At 42.0% G+C, this 22,394-nt stretch overlaps 1 protein-coding gene across 1 annotated transcript in view; it reads right to left on the bottom strand.

The window, feature by feature from the left end:
* The window catches only part of OTOGL (otogelin like), a 135,933-nt gene that overhangs the window by 12,461 nt on the left and 101,078 nt on the right, over positions 1-22,394 (bottom strand). Inside the window, exons 43-53 of the mRNA XM_075126183.1 lie at positions 16,497-16,638; positions 15,929-16,114; positions 13,489-13,701; positions 11,433-11,537; positions 10,863-10,970; positions 9,918-10,019; positions 9,099-9,203; positions 8,972-9,012; positions 7,294-7,357; positions 5,032-5,210; positions 1,011-1,115 (exon numbers count right to left, since the gene is read on the bottom strand). Of these exons, the coding sequence (XP_074982284.1) occupies positions 1,011-1,115; positions 5,032-5,210; positions 7,294-7,357; positions 8,972-9,012; positions 9,099-9,203; positions 9,918-10,019; positions 10,863-10,970; positions 11,433-11,537; positions 13,489-13,701; positions 15,929-16,114; positions 16,497-16,638 (1,350 nt within the window). The remainder of the gene's footprint in view (positions 1-1,010; positions 1,116-5,031; positions 5,211-7,293; positions 7,358-8,971; positions 9,013-9,098; positions 9,204-9,917; positions 10,020-10,862; positions 10,971-11,432; positions 11,538-13,488; positions 13,702-15,928; positions 16,115-16,496; positions 16,639-22,394) is intronic.

The following is a 22,394-nucleotide window of genomic DNA, read 5'->3' on the forward strand; positions in this document are numbered from 1 at the left end:
TAGGCACACTGCCACCCAGTGTAGTCAAGTGCCTAAGTCCAGGTTTGAGGGAGGCACCTATCTAAACCTGGGATTCACAGCTGTGAACCCTCTCCTGGAATTAAGTGACTAGGCCAGGTCAGCCTTTTCTCATGAAAAACCAAAGAGAATGACCCCATGATAGCCAATAGCCCAGTGATTAGGGCACTTGCATGGATGTGGAAGACCTATTTGCAATCCCCTGCTGCAGAGCAGAACTTGAATTTTGAGTCTTCTATATCGGAGGTATGTGCCCTAGCCACCAAGCAACTGGGCATTCTTGGCGGCGGGGCTTGCACGATCTCCTGTTCAAATTGTTCCACTTTGTATAAAACACTAAAGATTCATGGGAGGAGGCATCTGAACTTAGGGCTCCCACATCCCAGAGAAGTGGCCAAACCACTAGGCTTCAGAGTCACTCTCACTTTTTGTTTCTCTGGCCAAAGGAATCTTTGCATTCTCAGAATGCCTACTTGATCGGGCCCCACAGACAAGAGAGGGGAAAGCCTCGTTTGAGAATCTCACCAGGGCTTAGCCACGAGCTATATTGTCAAGCTGTTCAGCAGTGGCAGGGCGTAGGCGCATGCACAGTGGTGATAAGTTAGGCACCTAGGGGACTTTACTGGAAAATGTCAGGTGCCTAAGGAATTTAGGTGCCTACAGCATTACGCAGCAGGCAAGCAGGGATTCTGAGGACTCACTGATGCTTAAATGTTGGACTTATATGCCTATCTGCCAATTTAGGCAATTTATGGATTTAGCCCCAGGTGTTTAGTTCAACTTCTCTGCTCCCCTATATTTGCTGGCTGAAGACAGCCAGCCATGTGGATACAGCTATATTGAACACCACAACTGTCCCTACTGACAGACCAAAAGTAGCAATGTGAGAAATGATAATACAAGAACCAGCCAGAAGATGTCAGTTAGATACTTGAATAAAGTCATATGTGCTACTGATACTGTTATTTCCTCCAGCGTTCAGAGGCACTTACTTCATGCACAGATAGTGTTCCATTTTCAGTATAGAAAGCACAAGACACATTTTGGCAGGTTCCACAACAAACATGATGACTGGGAGAAGGAATGTATATCTGATGCTGTTAAAAAGAAAAAAAAATTAAATGAACCTTTTTTTTTTTACACATAGGTCATTAATTATAAGTGAGTGTGGGGGTTTCCTTGTCTGTGTTCTCTCTCAATAGAGACGGTCCCAAGTCACAAAGTTTGGATGTGTATCGACATCCAAATTCTCCAAAATGTTAGGCAGGGATATGATCTGGTGTTTTGATTTAGGCCCATCTCTATTTCTGAGAGGTTACATAAACTTAGAACTTTATTTTCTGATGAACCATATGGTCTTTGCCTGTTCCTCAAATCTTTCTGAGTAACAGCCGTGTTAGTCTGTATTTGCAAAAAGAAAAGGAGTACTTGTGGCACCTTAGAGACTAACCAATTTATTTGAGCATAAGCTTTCGTGAGCTACAGCTCACTTCATCAGATGCATACTGTGGAAACTACACAGAGACCATGAAACAATACCTCCTCCCACCCCACTCTTCTGCTGATAATAGCTTATCTAAAGTGACCACTCTCTTTACAATGTGTATGATAATCAAGGTGGGCCATTTCCAGCACAAATCCAGGTTTTCTCACCCCCCACCCCCATACACACACAAACTCACTCTCCTGCTACGTAAAAGAATAAATGGACACAAATCAGATGTCAAGAATTATAACATTCATAAACCAGTCGGAGAACACTTCAATCTCTCTGGTCACGCAATTACAGACATGAAGGTCGCTATCTTAAAACAAAAAAACTTCAAATCCAGACTCCAGCGAGAAACTGATGAATTGGAATTCATTTGCAAATTTAGGCTTAAATAGAGACTGGGAGTGGCTAAGTCATTATGCAAGGTAGCCTATTTCCCCTTGTTTTTTCCTACCCCCACCCCCACCCCAGATGTTCTGGTTAAACTTGGATTTATGCTGGAAATGGCCCACCTTGATTATCATACACATTGTAAAGAGAGTGGTCACTTTGGATGGGCTATTACCAGCAGGAGAGTGAGTTTGGGGGGCGGGGGGGGCGGAGGGTGAGAAAACCTGGATTTGTGCTGGAAATGGCCCAACTTGATTATCATACACATTGTAAGGAGAGTGATCACTTTAGATAAGCTATTACCAGCAGGAGAGTGGGGTGGGAGGAGGTATTGTTTCATGGTCTCTGTGTATATAATGTCTTCTGCAGTTTCCACAGTATGCATCCGATGAAGTGAGCTGTAGCTCACGAAAGCTTATGCTCAAATAAATTGGTTAGTCTCTAAGATGCCACAAGTACTCCTTTTCTTTTTTCAAATCTTTCTATATTCTTAGTTAAATGAATGAAGTCCATTTTGACCATTAAAACATGGCATACCAAAATGAACAAACAATATAGGAGATCTATTTTGGTGAGATATATTTACTTTTTATGATACACATTTACAACATAAGATTGCAAGAATGAAGACAAGTGGCTAAGAAAGAAAGCTGGGAATCAAATCTAAGAGAAAATGTGTCATTTATTAAAAGAGTAAAGAAGTGACACCATGGGATAGGAATCCCATCCCACAAGGAAAAGGGAAAGTGTCCCCATGGCATATTGTCATTTTTACTTAAATTTGTGCAATATGTGACCACTGAAGCCTCTGGAAGTATGAATAATAATTCAAAAGCATCAAACTTAGAGAATTTTAATATTTACAAAAATCATCTTCTTCCACTTCCTACAAAAGAAACCACAAAAGAAATTCAACCCACTCAAGCAACCTCCCTCAAGGAAAAGCCTAAGCAACTCAGTAAGCTTTACAATGTGCCCTGGGGGGGTTGTCAAAACAGCAAGAAAAGTGAACCCAAAGCGGACATCTCTTCATCGAGAATATCCTCTGTTCCAAGAGGAGTAGCACAGAACTCACAGCCCATTGAGAAGGTGGATTAAGGTGGTAATAAGCCACCTTTGCATCCTTCCAATCCTGAGCTGCTCTGAGACCCCAGCATAATTTATGCAGTCCTGGAGGCCAGTTTAAGTTACGGCTTCCTCCAAGGGACATTCTATGGTTTTCAGAACTGCCCAAAATCTCCACAGTCCTATGTGCTGTGGCCCTGCACTTGACACACTCCTCTTGCTCCTAGCCTGCCTCCTGGCACACCCGCTACACACCCAGGCTTATGAAGGGGTCCCTGGAAGGCAGCTTTACAAAGGAATTCTTCCTAACTGGATACTTGGCTTTTTAGGACCCTTTTACACTTTTCCAGCCCCTTTATCTGGCCTAAAGGGGCTGGAACAGGGGTGAGAATCTTACCCTTTGTTTCTAAGATAGCTAAGGCCATGTCTGCACTTACCGGGGATTGACGCTGCTGCGATCGATGCAGTGGAGGTTGATTTAGTCACTAAATTGACCGCAGAGTGCTCTCCGATCAACTCCGGTACTCCACCGGAATGAGAAGATTAAGGTAAGTTGATGGGAAAGCGTATCCCATTGACGCAGCGCTGTCTAGACACCACAGGAAGTTGACCTAAGCTACGTCAACATCAGCTACTTTATTCATGTAGCTGGAGCAGCGTAACTTAGGTTGACTTACCACAGTAGTGTAGACAAGGCCTAAGACTCAAACTTTAAAAGTTCTTCATATCGTGGCAGTATTAATTGTTGACTTTTTATTGGCAATTACAATAGCTCAACATCTATAATTTCCACAAGAAGCAAACTGGCTATCTATATGTACACCATAGGATACACATATGCTTTACTAGAGAAGCATCACTAAATAATTGGGCAACAGTTTCCTTCCTATATAAGCTGAAGTTTCTGAGTGGGCTTCAAGAATAGCCCCATGCAGAGTGCACTGGAAAAGTCTGTCTTATGTCCCAAATGACATAATGTTCAAATATGAGAAAATATAGTCAGAGGAATGGTTTAAAATTCTTTAGCAGAAATAAGCTAGTGTCTACATTTTAAAGGTTAAATACTTCACAACTAAGGGCTGTCTATGCAGCACCATGGTCCAGACCACAGGGTGTGATTTGTAGAGCACTCTAAATGCCCCATGTAGACCCTACTGTCATGGACTAAAAGGTACCGAGTTCACTTTAATGTAGTCCCTGACCTTTTAGTTCATGTCAGCAGTCTACATGGGGCAGTTTAGAGGGCTCTGCAAATCACAGCCCCATAGTCCAGACTGCAGCACCATGTAGACAAGCCCTAAGAGAAGACCCCTAACCAAAACCCCAGATCTGAATGCTCCATGAACTTTCAGAAAGCGGATAGGGATCAATATCCATTTCTGAAATTTTGCAGTTCAGGTCCATTTCTACTTACAACTTGCAAGCCATTTGCAGCCTAACTGTTACCCAGATTCCCCAATATTAATCTATATTTTTCCTCAGGCCTGCACTTTCATTTACTCTTCAATTTCCTGAACACTAGAGCAGGCAAAGTATATCTGCTGTGTGCTGTACAGTAGGCAATGAAATTTCTTATCTGTCTTGTTTGTCATATACTTTGGAGTGAAGACTTGAATTGAATGTAAATATTCCCACTGAACTGGAACCCAAGTGGCGAATACTGTATCAAAGTTACTACTTCTCTAGTTTCTTGTGCTGTCTTCACACACAGCCTGCTAAAATATGCACAGATTTCTTACCTGCTGCTTATAGCTTTTTGCCATGCAACTATTATTTTTAAATAACAGACTTGCAATTTGAAAAAAACTCTCTTTGTTCCTGGCAACTTCTGAACGTCAAAATGAAAAATGTGTTTATAAAACTTAAATAAAAAAAACCTCACTAAAGCAATATTTGTCATAGGCCACCACCCAACAAACACAAGGGTACTGCCGTTAAGCCAAGTTCTTATTATTCCATTTGCTGGAAAGATGTATTGTTAAGCTTCCTCTATTCAATTGTCATAATCTGTAATTAGGACAGTTTTGTTCACAAGTTACATCAGAATGGCATTTAAAAACACTCACAGCATCACATTGTTGGGAACAGTTCACAACTGTAAAATCCATGGCATGATATCCTGTGCTGTGATCTTTTTCTTGTAAACACTGTACTGTGTAACAAAGATTTTCATCCAAATACTGAATCATAGATTGTCCAGGATTCAGCACAGTTACTTCTTGGAATACACATACATCATCCTTTTCTGATAATAATAATAATAATGATAAAAAGAAGAAGTGGGTCATTAGGATAATGTTTTCAATTAAGCAAATTATCAGAATCTCATTCAAACAACTAGGACAAGATCCAGCACTTTGTGACAATTTTGAAGTTTACTGCTGCAAGTAGGCATCGTTCAAAGCAAGACCCTTGACTTCCCATCCTGGGGACAAATTCTATGTTCCTTTACATCCAGTGCAATCCCACTTACTTTGATAGAGTTCTATGGAGACAAAAGTCAGTGCTGAATTTACCCTCTGCACTTTAAATATGCCACATTCAGATGTGTATACACCTCTACCCCGATATAACGCTGTCCTCGGGAGCCAAAAAATCTTACCGCGTTATAGGTGAAACCGCGTTATATCAGACTTGCTTTGATCCACCTGAGCGTGCAGCCAGGCCCCCCCGCCCCCCCCCCCCGAGCACTGCTTTACAGCGTTATATCTGAATTTGTGTTATATCAGGTCGCGTTATATCAGGGTAGAGGTGTATTTAGTTGTGGGAGAGCTTCCTAGGCAGGAGGCAATGTGCTCTTCCCAAGCATGTGGGGCACTGCTCAGGACATACAGGGAAAAGAAAAAGTTACTGGGATGGATTTTAAGCAACAGCCTGCAACTGTATTCACTTACAGCTGGATAGGGGTAGTATACACCCATCCATCTCCCACATCAGCCATTTAGCTGGGTCCAGTGCAAGATTACAGGGCTCCCACCAGATAACCAAGAACCCAGGGTAGACCCTTCAGTCTACCTCCTCTCATCCTCACCTCCTACCTTACAAACTGAGCAGAGTACCAACACAGGGACCTTGGTCTGCAAAGATTTCAGGCCTCCCCTTCTTACAGGCACAAGGTCCACCAGCAAAAATCCCAGGTCTCATTTGCCTCTGGGACGTAGCCCTTTTAGCTTTTATCCATACTGGATATTAGCTGCAAGCTGAAACAAACTGAAAATTCCTATATTATCCTTTAATATCAGACTTCCAAATGCCATTCTTCTTCATCCCAACTGCAGGTCCATAATGCTTTGAGGAAGGCAAAAAACACACCAGATCTCTGCCACTTTGGCTCATCAGGAAAAAAATTCCTCCCGTATCCCATAGCCAGGCGATCAGTCACACCCGTAGCAGCCTGGAAACACAGCTCCCTATCTACATGACAGGGAGGAAGGGCAGAGCAGCTGAAGAGCCAAGGGGGCTCCTGAAGGCTAAGGAAAAGTTTAAATTATTTTAGGGAGGGGCACAGGAGCCAATCAGCTCTCACTCTTCCCTCCTGGCTAACCAATGGGATACAACAAACTGGCGCCCAGGTCTGGCATTTTGGGACATGTGCTCCCCACCTTCCCCCTCTCTTCCAGGAGCAATGCATTCCTTTTTCTGGTCCAACCAATTATGTCCCTCCTAACCCATTGAGATGGGTGAGGGGGCATTTCTCAGGCGTGGGCTCTGCCCCCTTAATCTCCCTTCTGGGAATAATGTATTCTGCCGGCAGTCTAACCAAACATTTCTCCCCAAGTCCCTCTGCCCCAAGACAGGGGGGTAGGGGGGAGATTTTTCCCACTCATCAATCCCATATTTGGGGCTGGTAGCTCAGTATCAGCACATACATGAAAGATTTGTGTCCATGTTTTACACTTGATTTGGAATTTAATTGTTAAACTGGATGGGATGGGGACTTTCCTAGTATTTGGAAGGAAAAGAAACCCTGCAACATAACACCGCTTAAAAAAAACAACCCTTGAAAAGCTATAAAATGCACTACATAATGTCAATTATATTCCTGGGCTGGGGCTGAAGTAAGTCTTCATATTTTCTGCATTTCTCTAATATTTAACACTGTGCTAATCTAATGATACATATATTTAGTCTGCAAATCACAAAAATGTAGCCTTTCGCCAATTAAATGTCTATCTTTAGAATTAACATTGAGACATTATACACTGTAGATATAAAGTCACTTTAGCGTTTCCACTTTAGAAGGCCAGTGTTGGCCCATTGCTGCATTACTTGTGTGCTTTTGTTTAGTAAAACAAAAATTAATAAGGTTAAAAAGAAAAAAAAATTACCACAGATGTACTGCATGCATCCACAAGCACTGTAAATGCTGTCGTCTATTTTTTGAACCTCTCCCTGTGTAGCAAGAAACAGTTTCAGAGTCAAATACATCAAACACAACTTATAAAGCTTACAAGAGACACCCTTCTCTTAAAACATACAAAACTACTGCCACTCCAGCCTAAGCTTTGAGAAAGAGAAAATCACAATCCATTACAATAGACAGTATGGTTGCCAGATGCATTACTGTTAACAACAGCTAAGTGGTACACTTCCTTTTGGTCTGAAGACAATGACAGTGTAGCTTAATGTCAGTTTGAATTAATACTGACCTGAAGAAGACCTTTGTTTTGAGATGAAACTTGCCTCTTTCACCCAAAGAAGTTGGTTTGAAAAAATAATATTACCTTACCCACCTTGTCTCAGTTTTAATTAGTTTATTTTTTTAAAAATCTGTCTCTCTTTTATTTTGGATATATTTTCAAGTGATAAATCCTGGTTATTTTAATAGTAAAGGTATATCTGTTCATAAAATACCACTTTGACAGCTCTGAAACCTCCTCCATGACTTTAGTGTATTGTCAAAATTCTGTACCACCGTACATCTCTTGCAAATGATTCAGAATTTGGCCTGTTATGATCTATATTACATTTCTTGCATTATATCCACATTACATGTTCCTCATATGTAGAGCCCTGCACGATACAAAATTTATATCGTATCTGTGGATATAAAGCAGATATCCACAGAGCTGCAGGGTTTTACCAGGAACGGCAGCAGCAAAGGTTGCAGCATGTTTGGCATCCACTTCCAGGAACCAGTGCCCTGCCTGGGCAGCTCCATCAGCATGGCTGTACTGGCCAGCCCTGCCCACTGGGGCAGGCACCAGGCTCATTAGCAGCTGTCACTGGTTATACTAGTGTGTGCAAGCGGCTCGCATGCTCCTGGACACACTCACGACCAGGGATGGCTGCCATAGATATCTGCATCTGTGGATATAAATTTGGTATCCATGCAGGGCTCTACTCATCTGGGGGAGGGCATGTGATGGGAAAGTATGCCTTTCATCACAGTGATAGTTCAGAGTTACATCATTCGTTATCATGCATTTTCCAGGTTATAGCAACTATTTTGTTTAAAACAAAATAGAAAATGAGAGAAGAGGACAGTATATCTAAACTCTCATACGTTACAAAGGTCAAAGATATTTAATAACTTTCATAGGAAGCATATATAATTAACAAAACAAGCCAACATTCCTCTAGAAACAAAGCATGTTCATAAAGTTGATTTCTTTCAATAACAAAAATTAATTTTGTAACTGGTAAAATTTTAAGCATGTTGATCCTAGTCAGTATTGAACAAAGTAAGATTACATATTCTTCCCTTCAGTTAGGTCTGCTTAAAAAACACAAAATGAAGCTTCTCCAGTGGATTGATGGTAGCAACACAGGATCTAAAATAGGGGGTTACAAGCTGGATTTGGAAGATAGGAGACAGTGTTTCAACACCTCCCCATTTTATAATCCATGTACTGGCAAATATATGACAGGCAGTATTGATAGCCCCAATCCCATAGCCTGTGATGACAAATTCAAGGAAGGGATAGAAACAATAGCGCATAAAAAGAAAGGGGGGGGGGAAAATACTGGATGTTATTAAGTAACATCTAAAGAAAATTTTCTTACCACTTTACAGGTTGGTATAGTAAAATTTTCACAGCTACATTCTGAGAAGAGAGCAACAAAAATGTATCAGTCAAAAGACATTAACTTTTATTAATAAGTAACTAGTAGAAGAATGAAAAATAGTTACCACAGTGCCAGCCTGGACAACACTGTCCAGGTACTTTCTCTTTCACAAGTTGCATGTCAGCTGTGCAGTTCAGAAGAGGCACTGAACAACGGTTCTCATCACAAACTAAATGGGGGGAAATGACATGGCTCAACATGTTTTCAGCTCATATTTCCTTAGATAAACTATTCTAACAACATTGAAGGTTTTTCATAGAATTTTGTTATTATGATTTAATATTTGTTAAGGTCCAACAGCATTCTTGACACTGTACAAGGGATAAATAGAGAGACAGGCCAAGATTTCCAAAAGTTAGCAATTTTGGTTATCTCAATTTTTGATGCCCAACTTGAATCTCCTTAAAGGGTTTTACATTTTCAAAGTCTGCTGAACGCGAATCATCTGAAAATCTTGCTCCATGAAAGTGACTCAAGTTGGGCACCCAAAATCACTAGTAGTTACAGGAGTGCTCTAGCTGTATATCTGTAAACAGTTGCTAGATAAGGTGTCAGTAGACGCTGGCTGACCAGAGGCACCGAGTCACTTCAGCAATGGTAGTGAACAACATTTCACTCCTTGTTGCAATGCTAATGCATGGGGATATCTGTGAAAACTGAAACTTCTTCAGAGCCTATTAAGGACAACCTTTGAAAGGGATGCCAGAATACTGTAATAACGTAGGACATTATACAATACTGAACATTTTATAAAACTATATTTTTAACATTTGGATAAATTCAACTTTAGATGGAAAGTGTTGAATCAGCTGAAAAAAAATACACAGCATATAATGTTTACCAGATACAGGAAAACCTTTACATTAAAAACAGCTAAACTTACCACAGTGGTAACGAGGACAACAGGAATGCATGGTGCTAAGATCTACTGTGAGAATTTCCCCCTCATTACATAAAGGAACAGGCTCAATGCAAGATTCACAAACTAAAGTTAAAAAGAATAAACCAAATACAAAGTTTAAAATATATCATCAGAAAGTTGTTACATATGAGCTTTATTCTACCCATGTTCTTCTACTGTGCCTGCCTGCCTGCAAGCTAGCCAGCCATCTGGGTATCTAAGAAACTTTTATTGACTAACACATTCAAACAAAATAGATAATTGAAAGTAATGATACAGTAATGGATGTACCTATTACTTTGTCTGGTGTTGAGATTTATGCTCAGACTGTTGCTACATGGACTGAAAAAATGACTGTCAGTGGGCAATAATAACGAAGCTGCAGATTGAAGGCAAAGGTCACATAATTCTATAAATGAAATATGTCCAAATATTTTCAGACAAGCCCAATTTCTGTACTTGTGTATAAAATGGCATCATTCTTTAGTGTGCAGTTCAGCAGTAATATTTAAAAAAGTAACCTAGGAATAAAGGTCCTAAATTGCAAAACAATACATGCAAGTGGAATTTATAGCCAAGTGTCTGCCCAGGCCAATCCTGTGACAGCATTCTCAGGCAACCTTATCAAGTATGCAACTAGAGACCTGTCTTTTCTTATTTGTAGATAACCTAATAACAGTGGTTCTCAACCTGTGGTCCAAGTATCCCCGGGGGGTCTGCAGATACGTCTAAGGAGTCCATAAAAGACAGACTGAAAACTGACTGAACAGAATTCACCTATATATACACAGACAATAGATTTCCAAAGGGGTCTGGCACCACTATTCAAAATTTTCTAGGGGTCCTCAAATGAGAAAAGGTTGAGAACCACTGCGCTATAATATCCTGTCTACCAACAAGAAAGCTAGAATAGTAAAGGCTTCTTACCACACAGATAAGAGAAACAACAAGGATCTTCCTGTTTTGCTTCAACAATAAATTGGTCCTCTCTGCACTCCGGACGGGGAGCATTGGGACATGCTAAGGGATCACATTCTACATAAAAGACAAGTCAGTATCTCTAATAAAAAGTCACATGAATAATGCTACAATAGAAAAAGGTATTTTCCTTAATTACTTTTTTTTTCCATAGAATCATAGAATATCAGGGTTGGAAGGGACCCCAGAAGGTCATCTAGTCCAACCCCCTGCTCGAAGCAGGACCAATTCCCAGTTAAATCATTTTCTGATTCATTTTCTCATTCATTTTCTCTTCTCTTATCTAAACAAAACTAAATTGATTGTAAATCAAAACTGACAGACAGAAGAAATACAAAAAAAAAAGTATAAACCCTAAGGAACAGAGCAGAAACAACCTGAGGAAGAGAGTAGAAACATTTCTCAGAAGTTATTTATGGTGATCTGTTAATACAGGCAGAATTGTCGTTTGGTACAATTACCCCAGATAATGTAGGGATGGGAAATATGCTTTTAATCTTGTCTCCATATATCACTTACCACATTGGTATTGTGGACAGCAGGAAAGGGTGCTATAGCCTACCATCAATTTTTCACCATTTTTGCATGTTGGAATAATAGCCTCACACAAAGTCATGTTACATTCTGAAAAAAAATATGGCATATGCAAATATTCACATGTGTATGAATGTGAATAGAGATTACATTGGTTGATAACTGGCAAGTGGTTACAGGTAGCTATCTAGAGAGTGAAAATACCAGTTCAGCTATCCCATTTGCCCTCTATTTCCACAAAAATATTTCATTAAGACATTAAAAAAAGCACCTTATGACTAATGTATCAAATACTAGACCCATGCTTCTTTTGGTAAGAAACATGGACAGACAGAAAGCTAGCATCTGGCCATCAACTGACACTAAGCTGCTTTCTGGGAAAACAGTAACATGCCAATGCATGATTCACTTAGAAGAAGCAGTGGTGCAAACATGTAGAATCATGAAGATTCTAACAAGGCATTCCACTGTGCTGGCAGCTCACTGATGGAAATAGAAAATAAAATAGTTAACTACATAAGATGAAGAACAGTATTGTCATTAAGGCAGAGGACATGGGATCAAGGACATTTGGATTCAGTTCCTGGCTCTGCCAAAGTCTTCTTGTGTTTCCTTGGCCAAGTCTCTCTATCTCAGCTCCCACATGCAAAACTGTGGTCAGTCATAACATTTCCTTTGTCTCACCCTATGACTTATCTATTTAGATTTTAAACTCTTCAGGGCAGGGACTGTGGACTACTCTGTGTACATAATAAACCTAGCACTAGCGGACAGCAATCTGTGTTTCGGCCTATCGCCAGTACTGTTATCAATAATACCATTATTTATTATTTGCACAATAGAATACGTAATGTGCAACAACTAGGGAGAATTACCTTAGGGTTTGTCTACATGAACATTTATACCATGGCAAGCTGGGGTGTGAATCTACCCCGCACTAGCCTGCTGCAGTCTAACTGTCCATGTGCACTCTGCTGATGCATGTTAACAGCTTGTAGAGCACTTTGCTCTAGTCCTCTTTGGACTCGCTCAAAGAGCATTCACAAACTCTTAACGTGCATCAAAAGGGTCCACACAGGTAGTTACCCTGCGGCAGGCTAATGCAGACTAGATTCACACTCCAGCTTGCTGTGGTTGATTGTTCATGCAGACATGTCCACACTCTTCTATTTAAAAGCTCAGCATTGACCCTAAGTGTGAGGACTGTTCTATCATATCCCTTCCAAGATAGGAATAATCTGCAAACTGTTTAGGAGAGTTTGGCCTATGTAAAATTAGCCTACACTATGTCTACACTCGCACTTTTGTCATTAAAACTTTTGTCAGTCAGGGGTATGAAAAAACACACCCCTGACTGACATAAGTTACACCGACAGAAGTGCTGGTGTGGACAGCACTTTGTCAGTGGGGGATGCTCTCACACCGACATAGCTACCATCGCTCTTTGGAGGTGGTTTAATTATGCCGACAGGAGAGCTCTTGCCCATCGGCAGAGAATGGCTACAAAGGAGACCTTACAGCAGTGCAGCTGCAGTGGTACAGCTGGACTGGTGTAAGGTCTCTAGTGTAGACATAGCCTTAGAAACCTGAGTCCCATTTTCAAAAGCGACTAAGACAATTCGGAGCTTAAATCCCATTGATTTTCTGAGAGACTTCGGTCCTACGTGCCTATAGGTGTGCCTACAACTAAACATGTTTGGGCTTGCGCTAGAGACCTTGCAAGCACTGGGACCCCACGAGGGGGGAGGGCCCCATAGGTCAGGGTCCAGCCTGAGCCCAAATGTCTATACTGCAATTTTACAATCCCACAGCCTCAGCCCCATGAGCCCAAGCCAGCTGATGCAGGCCAGCCACTGATGTTTAGTTGCAGTGTAGACATACCCTAAGTCACTTTTGAAAATAGGGTTTTCACTCTTAAGTCAATTAGGCATTTTTTAAAGTTTTACCCTGAACCCTGCCTGCAAATCAATCCATGTCAATAAATGTTTAAACACCTCCTTAGCACTCTTGTTATGGAAAATATGTTTGGCTGCATACATACCGCAAACTTTCTTTGGACAGCAAGCCCGCTCTTCAATGACATTAATGATAACTTCACCTTCCCGCTCACAGACTGGTAGTGGGTCTTCACTGCATTCAGGTTCTATAGCAATAACACTTCCATTCTCCAAACAGTTATACATACAACACCCTTTAATGGACCCATTCCAAACCTCTCCAGCAGAACGAGGCTGTCCTTCATTATCTGTACATGCTAAGGAAGAAAAATATTACATCCTTGAGACATGTATTTAGAACAGTTTTATTCCAGACTAGTACAAATAACGTGTCAGCTGGAAAGCCTCATGGCATGAAAGGATATGCAATATTTTATCAAGTATTTAATTGAAAGGTCTGCATTGTTTTCTAAAACATGACTGAGTCTGATACATTGAAAATTACTAATTTAATTGATCTATTCTATTAACAGAAACTCTAGGTGGTATAGAATGCCAGCTCCACTGAATGGTATGACAGCTGATGTGCATAACACCAGAGTTCAAGTTTCTGCACATACTTCCTCTTTCCTTCTGGGATAAATTCAAGGAGTCAGTGACTAACTTTACAGCCTTGAATTGTCTGGGTCCCAGTTACATCAGAAGTTACCTCTCTAATGATACGTCCTTGTATGCAGTGTAGTTATAGCTGTGTCGGTCCCAGGACACTAGGGAGACAAGGTGGGTGAGGTAATATCTTTTATTTGTGACTCTAAAGCTTGTCTCCTCTCACCAACAGAAGTTGGTGCAATGAAAGATATTACCTCACTCAGCTTGTCTCTCTGATACCTCTTCGTGTCATTTAGGTCCTCTAAGAAGCATTTGCTGTCATAACCTAGATTTGAATGGCCTGAATCTTTCTACCTCATGCTCACAGAGCCACAAACCCTGAGTAAGTGCCCAACCTCACTTCCTTCCTTGAATCTATTTATAACTCAAAAACAATACCACAAAATAAACTTCAGCCTAAGCTTCCTACCCGTGACTGGCATTCAAAACCATTTGATCCAAATAGACACCACCATTCCCTTTACACATTGGCTGTTTTGTGGGAGAATTAAATTTAACATAAATGCAGTCATTTTGTGTATCCAGACACTATTAGCTGAAAACCAAATACCATATCATTAAAAATAATTGTTAGGACTTTGAAAGGCAAGGCCAAATAGCTGCATGATTGCAGTTTTGCTAATTAGAATGGGAGGATGAGACAGAAAGTTAACCGACCATGAAAATGGAGAGGAGTATGTAAATAGCCAACCTTGATTTTAAGTGCCCCTAACATATGTTTTGTTGTTGTTATAGCTACAAATACTAAAAATGTTTTGCTAATAAAAAATGAGGAATTTGCTAAAGCTAAAAAAATTGGTGACCCACTCGGAGTGCCTATAAGTTATGTGCACTATTTAAATTAGCTATAAAAATTTAAGTACAAAAATACACTTTGGAACAGTTCAAGGAAGCTTTTCTTTGAGCAAAGACTGACATCTCCCCAAGCAGGTGGACAAAAGGAGAGCCCCTGAAAGCCTGGCTGTTGATCACTGGAAACCATCTCAAACTTTGGGTAACTATAATCTGGGATGCTCTAAACCTGTATATGTATCTGTATATGTGCGTGAGACTCAGTAAAGAAGGAGCTTTCAGTGAAATCACTCTTGTTTGTACCAATCATTTATCAGACAGAGGAGCTGTGTCCCCATTGATTTGTTCCTGACACTGCCTAATAAAACAGGTTAAGTTACCACAGTTTTGAGTTCTAAAAACCCCAGGTAATGGAGCTAATTATATCCATTTTCCAGTATGACTCAGTGGTAATTAGTCTGAATGTTAACACAGGATTATAACTAAAACTGTCAAGGAGGATTCCAGTATTTCTAAATTTAGTTTTGTTTCAACTCAGAACAAAAGCCAAACATTTTTAAATTCTTCGACTCTGGTACAGTCTGCTTGGTGGAGTGCCCTGGAGCTGCAGACCCCAGGAACCGGGACTGCCAAAAAGCCATTAGCCTAGAAGCCTAGTCCCCCCAGAACAAGCTGGCAGGAACAGCTGCTGGCCCAAAAGCACCCGCAAGTTACAAACTTCTTGAACAAAGGGTGGACACAAAGCCACTCAATATAGAGGACAGGAACTATTCCTTGTTTTCCTTCCTGGGTGTGCTAAGAGAGGGAACAAGTTGTAGAAACACAGAAAGAACATCCTACTGTAATGGTCCTTCGACCAACAATAGCAATTGCACCAAGGACCTCCACAGCTGAAAGCATGAATTTCTACAGCTTGAGCTAAAGCTTGAGCCAAGCTCCATACCTGGGGCTGTAACAGATTCACATTCTCTGGTGACTGGGCAAAGATAGGGTACGTAACTTACTATGAGATGTCAATATAACCCACCAGTCAGTGGGTTATAGTAACATACCTACTCAGCCACTCTGCTCAGCTTTACTTACCACATTTTTCTTCAGGTATGCAGAGGTCAGAGTCTGTTCTATGGAGAATAGTTCCATTTTTACATACACAGTCTTCTCTTAAATAGGAGCACGGGGATTCTTCATAGAACCATTTATTTAGGCATGTTTTGGCTGCACAGGGTTGCACACAAGGCTGGTATTCCTTGCCATCAGGACAACCCAGAGCTACAAGTCACACACAAAGAGGAACCAAAGTATTGCTTTCATTTTCTTATTTTCAAAGGAGAAAATATGTAGTAAGAGCAAAATGTTTATATAATAAAAAGCATATTTTTTACATTTTTAGCAACATAAATTACAAAATTATGCTTCAGGAATACACATGACTAATTCAGTCAAGATTAGAATTAAGTTATAACATATTTAATGAAAGGCATAACTTTAGAGTTTTAAGAAATTTTACCATGATTTAACAAGACTGTGACTGAAAGGGTAAATCTTCTAGCAATAATATGTTTAAAAAAATTGCTGGCTAGTATACAAGACACAGAAATGTTGCAGTGATAGGAAATTATGTCTGGAGATAGAGTAGGTGTTATTTACTTACAACAGTAATCTGGTGTCCTCCACTTAATGCAGATATTATGTTTGTTGCACAAAGCCACATATGCAGAAAGTGCATCACATTCATAATTCCAAAAGTAGGTATTGTTGATCCACATCTTCTCACAAAAGTCTTGTGGTGAAACCTAGAATTACATTTTAACTGAGATTTAATGAGAACAGCTTTTTGTAATCAAAGTTGCTAATTAATTACAAGAAATATTACCACTGTAAGGGAAAAGAATCATCAGGAATCCCTGACTGACAGGAAGTCAATACCTTTTCTGTTTCTGATGACTATTTCTATGATTCTGCACTCTCCCCACATTAGTGTGTTCACTACTGGGCAGTTTTGTTACCGATCCTTCTTGACTTTTTGAATTTTGTTTCATTTAACTTCTATGAAGCACACAGTATATTCTATCCTCTCTGGCTCTGCCACTTTCATGTGCACATGAGAGAATAAACTTCATTCTGGCTGGCCAAGCATTCATGGCTTTGACACAATGTCAAACATTGATGCAGCTCAGAAATGGACCACACAGATTCAATGTATCGGCGCTCCTGACAGCTCTGTGAGGAGTGGTGTTCAGAACCCAATGGTTTTGTCATATATTTTGACTACCCGACCTACCTCTCAACTACTAGAAGCTGAAGACATCAAAGTGTACGAAGCAAAGACTATCCCCACCTTTTCCCTCCTGCTGCCAAATTGCTTTCCACAGCTCCCTCCTCTCTTGCCCCTGTCAGGTTTCTTCAAATGACACTTACTAAAATGTCACTCAATTTTTCTCCTCAGCCCACTCCTTCAATCAGAGTTCCCTCCATTTTCTCCCTTCAGATAGGAGCAGGGGAAAAGACAGGAAATGTCTCTGGAGCTTGAAGGAAGGAGTTGAGCTGCCCATGATGCTGCTCACAGTTGGCTGGTCTACAGTCAAGGAGATTTACAGGGAAGGGCAGAGCAGGGCAGAACAAACCACAGAGGAGGAGAGGTAGGAAAGAACAAAAATAAAATTAGGAATTGGAATCTGGACCTTTGCTCCTACTCTGAGAAAGCACCAGATGTAAAAGAAGTCTTGAGGCTTGTCAGCACAGTCCAGCAATGCGCACCAGAGGGGAGTGAGTTGTAAAGTGCTCTAAAGTATAGACCCCACTGATGTTCTCTAAAAGTATGCATTAACGTATTCCTGTTTCATGGAGTCTACATGGGGCCATAAGTGACACATGGGATGGGGGGAAATGCAGCGTTACGTGCCCCCCAGATTTCTTCCAAGCACGGTTGAGGGTGATGTGCCTGGAAAAGGCACCAGCATTGAGCTCTCCCACTGAGCCCGACTAGGTGGTGCCCAGAGCAGTGATTTGAGACCCAGCTGGTAGCAGCTGCAGTTACTACAGTTCAACAGGTTTCAGAGTAACAGCCGTGTTAGTCTGTTTTTTCTCAAAAAGAAAAGGAGTACTTGTGGCACCTTAGAGACTAACCAATTTATTTGAGCATAAGCTTTCGTGAGCTACAGCTCACTTCATTGGATGCATACTGTGGAAAGTGTAGAAGATCTTTTTATACACACAAAGCATGAAAAAATACCTCCCCACCCCACTCTCCTGCTGGTAATAGCTTATCTAAAGTGATCACTCTCCTTACAATGTGTATGATAATCAAGTTGGGCCATTTCCAGCACAAATCCAGGTTTTCTCACACTCACACACACACACACACACACACACAAACCCACTCTCCTGCTGGTAATAGCTTATCTAAAGTGACTTTAGATAAGCTATTATTTTAGATAAGCTATTACCAGCAGGAGAGTGGGTTAAATTAGAACAGATTCCTGACATAATTACTGGGTGCTGATATTACCACAAGAGCTCTAAAAGATCTTATCAAGGGATTGGTTTGAAAATATCTCTGTTCCTCAAATTGATAGAATATGCCAGAGCAATCCAGAGCTTCTTCCTGTGTAGCTCTCTTTTAGAACAATCTCCATCTGCTATTACATATTATTGTAAAACATGACATCAAAAGTAGCTCTAGAAATCAAAACTCATTTGTCTCTTGAATGCCTGCTCTGAACTGCTGCATACCACCAGAACCTTTAAATTGTGCCTTCCCTCCTCCCCCCAGAGGTGAAAGTAAGACAGTCCGGTCCGGTATACCAGCAAGAGCCGGTACACAGCCAACCATACTGGCAGGGGGCAGCTTTCCCAAGCAGGCAATTTAAAAGGGCCCTGGGTTCCAAGCAGAGGCTGAAGCCCCTGGTCCTTTAAATCGCCGCCAGAGCCCCACTGCCGGAGCCCTGGGGTAGTGGAGGCTGGGAGCCCCGGGGCTCCGGCGATGATTTAAAGGGCACGGGGCTCCCAGCAGCAGCCGGAGCCCCAGGCCCTTTAAATCGCCGCCAGAGCCCCAGGGCTCCCGGCCGCTGCCACAGCTACAACTACAATGGGGCTCCGGTGGTGATTTAAAGGACCTGGGGCTCCCGGCCACCACCGCAGCTACCGCTACCATGTGGCTCTGGTGGTGATTTAAAGGGCCCGGGGCTCCCAGCCGCTGCTACTGAAGCCAGAGCCCAGGGCCCTTTAAATCACCGCTGGAGCCCCAGGGTAGCAGCAGTGATTTAAAGGCTTGGGGATTTAAAGGCCCCAGCCCTTCTGCCCGAGGAACCCCTGCCTGCTCAGGACCACAGTCCTGCATACTGGTAAGTCCTGCCTCCCCACCATCAGCAGTTACCAGTCACCTCTGCATGGAGCAGTTAGAGAACAGCACTTCAGAGTGCTCTACAATTTACATGTCGGCAAGCCCTTGGGAGTGGGCAAGGTTGTACGGTCATATTTCCTCTCCTCAAAACTTCTTATTTCTCTTCCCCTGCAAACCATGCCTAACCTGCCTGCATTACACCAGCTACCTCTAGTGGCAGCTGATGTATTGAACTATGTAAAAAACCAACCTTCCACACAAACTTCCTCGTGGCTGGATTTTACTAAAACTAGACAAGCCATTTACAACGCACACTTTGCTTCTCTACAAAAGAAAAAGGACACTAAACTTTCTAAACTACTACATGCTACAAGGGGCCACAGCAATGGTTCCCTCAACCCACCTAGCAATATTGTTAACCTATCCAACTATACTCTCAGCCCAGCAGAAGCAGCTGTTCTATCTCGGGGCCTCTCCTTCTGCCCCTCCACCCCCATGAACATGATACAGTTCTGTGGTGACCTAGAATCCTATTTTCGACGTCTCCGACTCAAGGAATATTTCCAAAATACCTCTGAACAACATACTAATCCACAGAGGTCTCCCTACCAACACTACAGAAAGAGGGATTCTAGATGGACTCCTCCTGAAGGTCGAAACAGCAGACTGGACTTCTACATAGAGTGCTTCCGCCGACGTGCACGGGCTGAAATTGTGGAAAAGCAGCATCACTTGCCCCATAACCTCAGCCATGCGGAACGCAATGCCATCCACAGCCTCAGAAACAACTCTGACATCATAATCAAAAAGGCTGACAAAGGAGGTGCTGTTGTCATCATGAATAGGTCGGAATATGAACAAGAGGCTGCTCGGCAGCTCTCCAACACGAGTTTCTACACGCCATTACCCTAAGATCCCACTGAGAGTTACCAAAAGCAACTACGGCATTTGCTCAAGAAACTTCCTGAAAAAGCACAAGATCAAATCCGCACAGACACACCCCTGGAACCCCGACCTGGGATATTCTATCTACTACCCAAGATCCATAAACCTGGAAATCCTGGGCACCCCATCATCTCAGGCATTGGCACCCTGACAGCAGGATTGTCTGGCTATGTAGACTCCCTCCTCAGGCCCTACGCTACCAGCACTCCCAGCTACCTTCGAGACACCACTGACTTCCTGAGGAAACTTCAATCCATCGGTGATCTTCCTGATAACACCATCCTGGCTACTATGGATGTAGAAGCCCTCTACACCAACATTCCACACAAAGATGGACTACAAGCCGTCAAGAACACTATCCCCGATAATGTCACGGCTAACCTGGTGGCTGAACTTTGTGACTTTGTCCTTACCCATAACTATTTCACATTTGGGGACAATGTATACCTTCAGATCAGCGGCACTGCTATGGGTACCCGCATGGCCCCACAGTATGCCAACATTTTTATGGCTGATTTAGAACAACGCTTCCTCAGCTCTCGTCCCCTAAAGCCCCTACTCTACTTGCGCTATATTGATGACATCTTCATCATCTGGACCCATGGAAAAGAAGCCCTTGAGGAATTCCACCATGATTTCAACAATTTCCATCCCACCACCAACCTCAGCCTGGTCCAGTCCACACAAGAGATCCACTTCCTGGACACTACAGTGCTAATAAACAATGGCCACATAAACACCACCCTATACCGGAAACCTACTGACCGCTATTCCTACCTGCATGCCTCCAGCTTTCACCCTGACCACACCACACGATCCATCGTCTACAGCCAAGCTCTGCGATACAACCGCATTTGCTCCAACCCCTCAGACAGAGACAAACACCTACAAGATCTCTGTCAAGCTTTCTTACAACTACAATACCCACCTGCAGAAGTAAAGAAACAGATTGATAGAGCCAGAAGAGTTCCCAGAAGTTACCTACTACAGGACAGGCCTAACAAAGAAAATAACAGAACGCCACTAGCGGTCACCTTCAGCCCCCAACTAAAACCCCTCCAACGCATTATTAAGGATCTACAACCTATCCTAAAGGATGACCCAACACTCTCACAAGTCTTGGGAGACAGGCCAGTCCTTGCCTACAGACAGCCTCGCAACCTGAAGCAAATACTCACCAACAACTACATACCACACAACAGAACCACTAACCCAGGAACTTATCCTTGCAACAAAGCCCGTTGCCAATTGTGCCCACATATCTATTCAGGGGACACCATCACAGGGCCTAATAACATCAGCCACACTATCAGAGGCTCGTTCACCTGCACATCCACCAATGTGATATATGCCATCATGTGCCAGCAATGCCCCTCTGCCATGTACATTGGTCAAACTGGACAGTCTCTACGTAAAAGAATAAATGGACACAAATCAGATGTCAAGAATTATAACATTCATAAACCAGTCGGAGAACACTTCAATCTCTCTGGTCACGCAATCACAGACATGAAGGTCGCTATCTTAAAACAAAAAAACTTCAAATCCAGACTCCAGCGAGAAACTGCTGAATTGGAATTCATTTGCAAATTGGATACTATTAATTTAGGCTTAAATAGAGACTGGGAGTGGCTAAGTCATTATGCAAGGTAGCCTGTTTCCTCTTGTTTTTTCCTACCCCCCCCCAGATGTTCTGGTTTAACTTGGATTTAAACTTGGAGAGTGGTCAGTTTAGATGAGCTATTACCAGCAGGAGAGTGAGTTTGTGTGTGTATGGGGGTGGGGGGGATGTGAGAAAACCTGGATTTATGCAGGAAATAGCCCGACTTGATTATGTAAAGAGTTGTCACTTTGGATGGGCTAGCACCAGCAGGAGAGTGAATTTGTGTGGGGGGGTGGAGGGTGAGAAAACCTGGATTTGTGCTGGAAATGGCCCACCTGTTGATCACTTTAGATAAGCTATTACCAGCAGGACAGTGGGGTGGGAGGAGGTATTGTTTCATATTCTCTGTGTATATATAAAGTCTGCTGCAGTTTCCACGGTATGCATCTGATGAAGTGAGCTGTAGCTCACGAAAGCTCATGCTCAAATAAATTGGTTAGTCTCTAAGGTGCCACAAGTACTCCTTTTCTTTTTGCGAATACAGACTAACACGGCTGTTACTCTGAAATATGTCATTACTAGAAGTACTGAAAATAAACACTGTCTGTAAGGATATCACAAGTATAGGATTCAGAGTGGTAGCCATGTTAGTCTGTATC

This window comes from Caretta caretta, chromosome 1 (assembly GCF_965140235.1).
Source record: "Caretta caretta isolate rCarCar2 chromosome 1, rCarCar1.hap1, whole genome shotgun sequence".
NCBI lineage: Eukaryota > Metazoa > Chordata > Testudines > Cheloniidae > Caretta > Caretta caretta.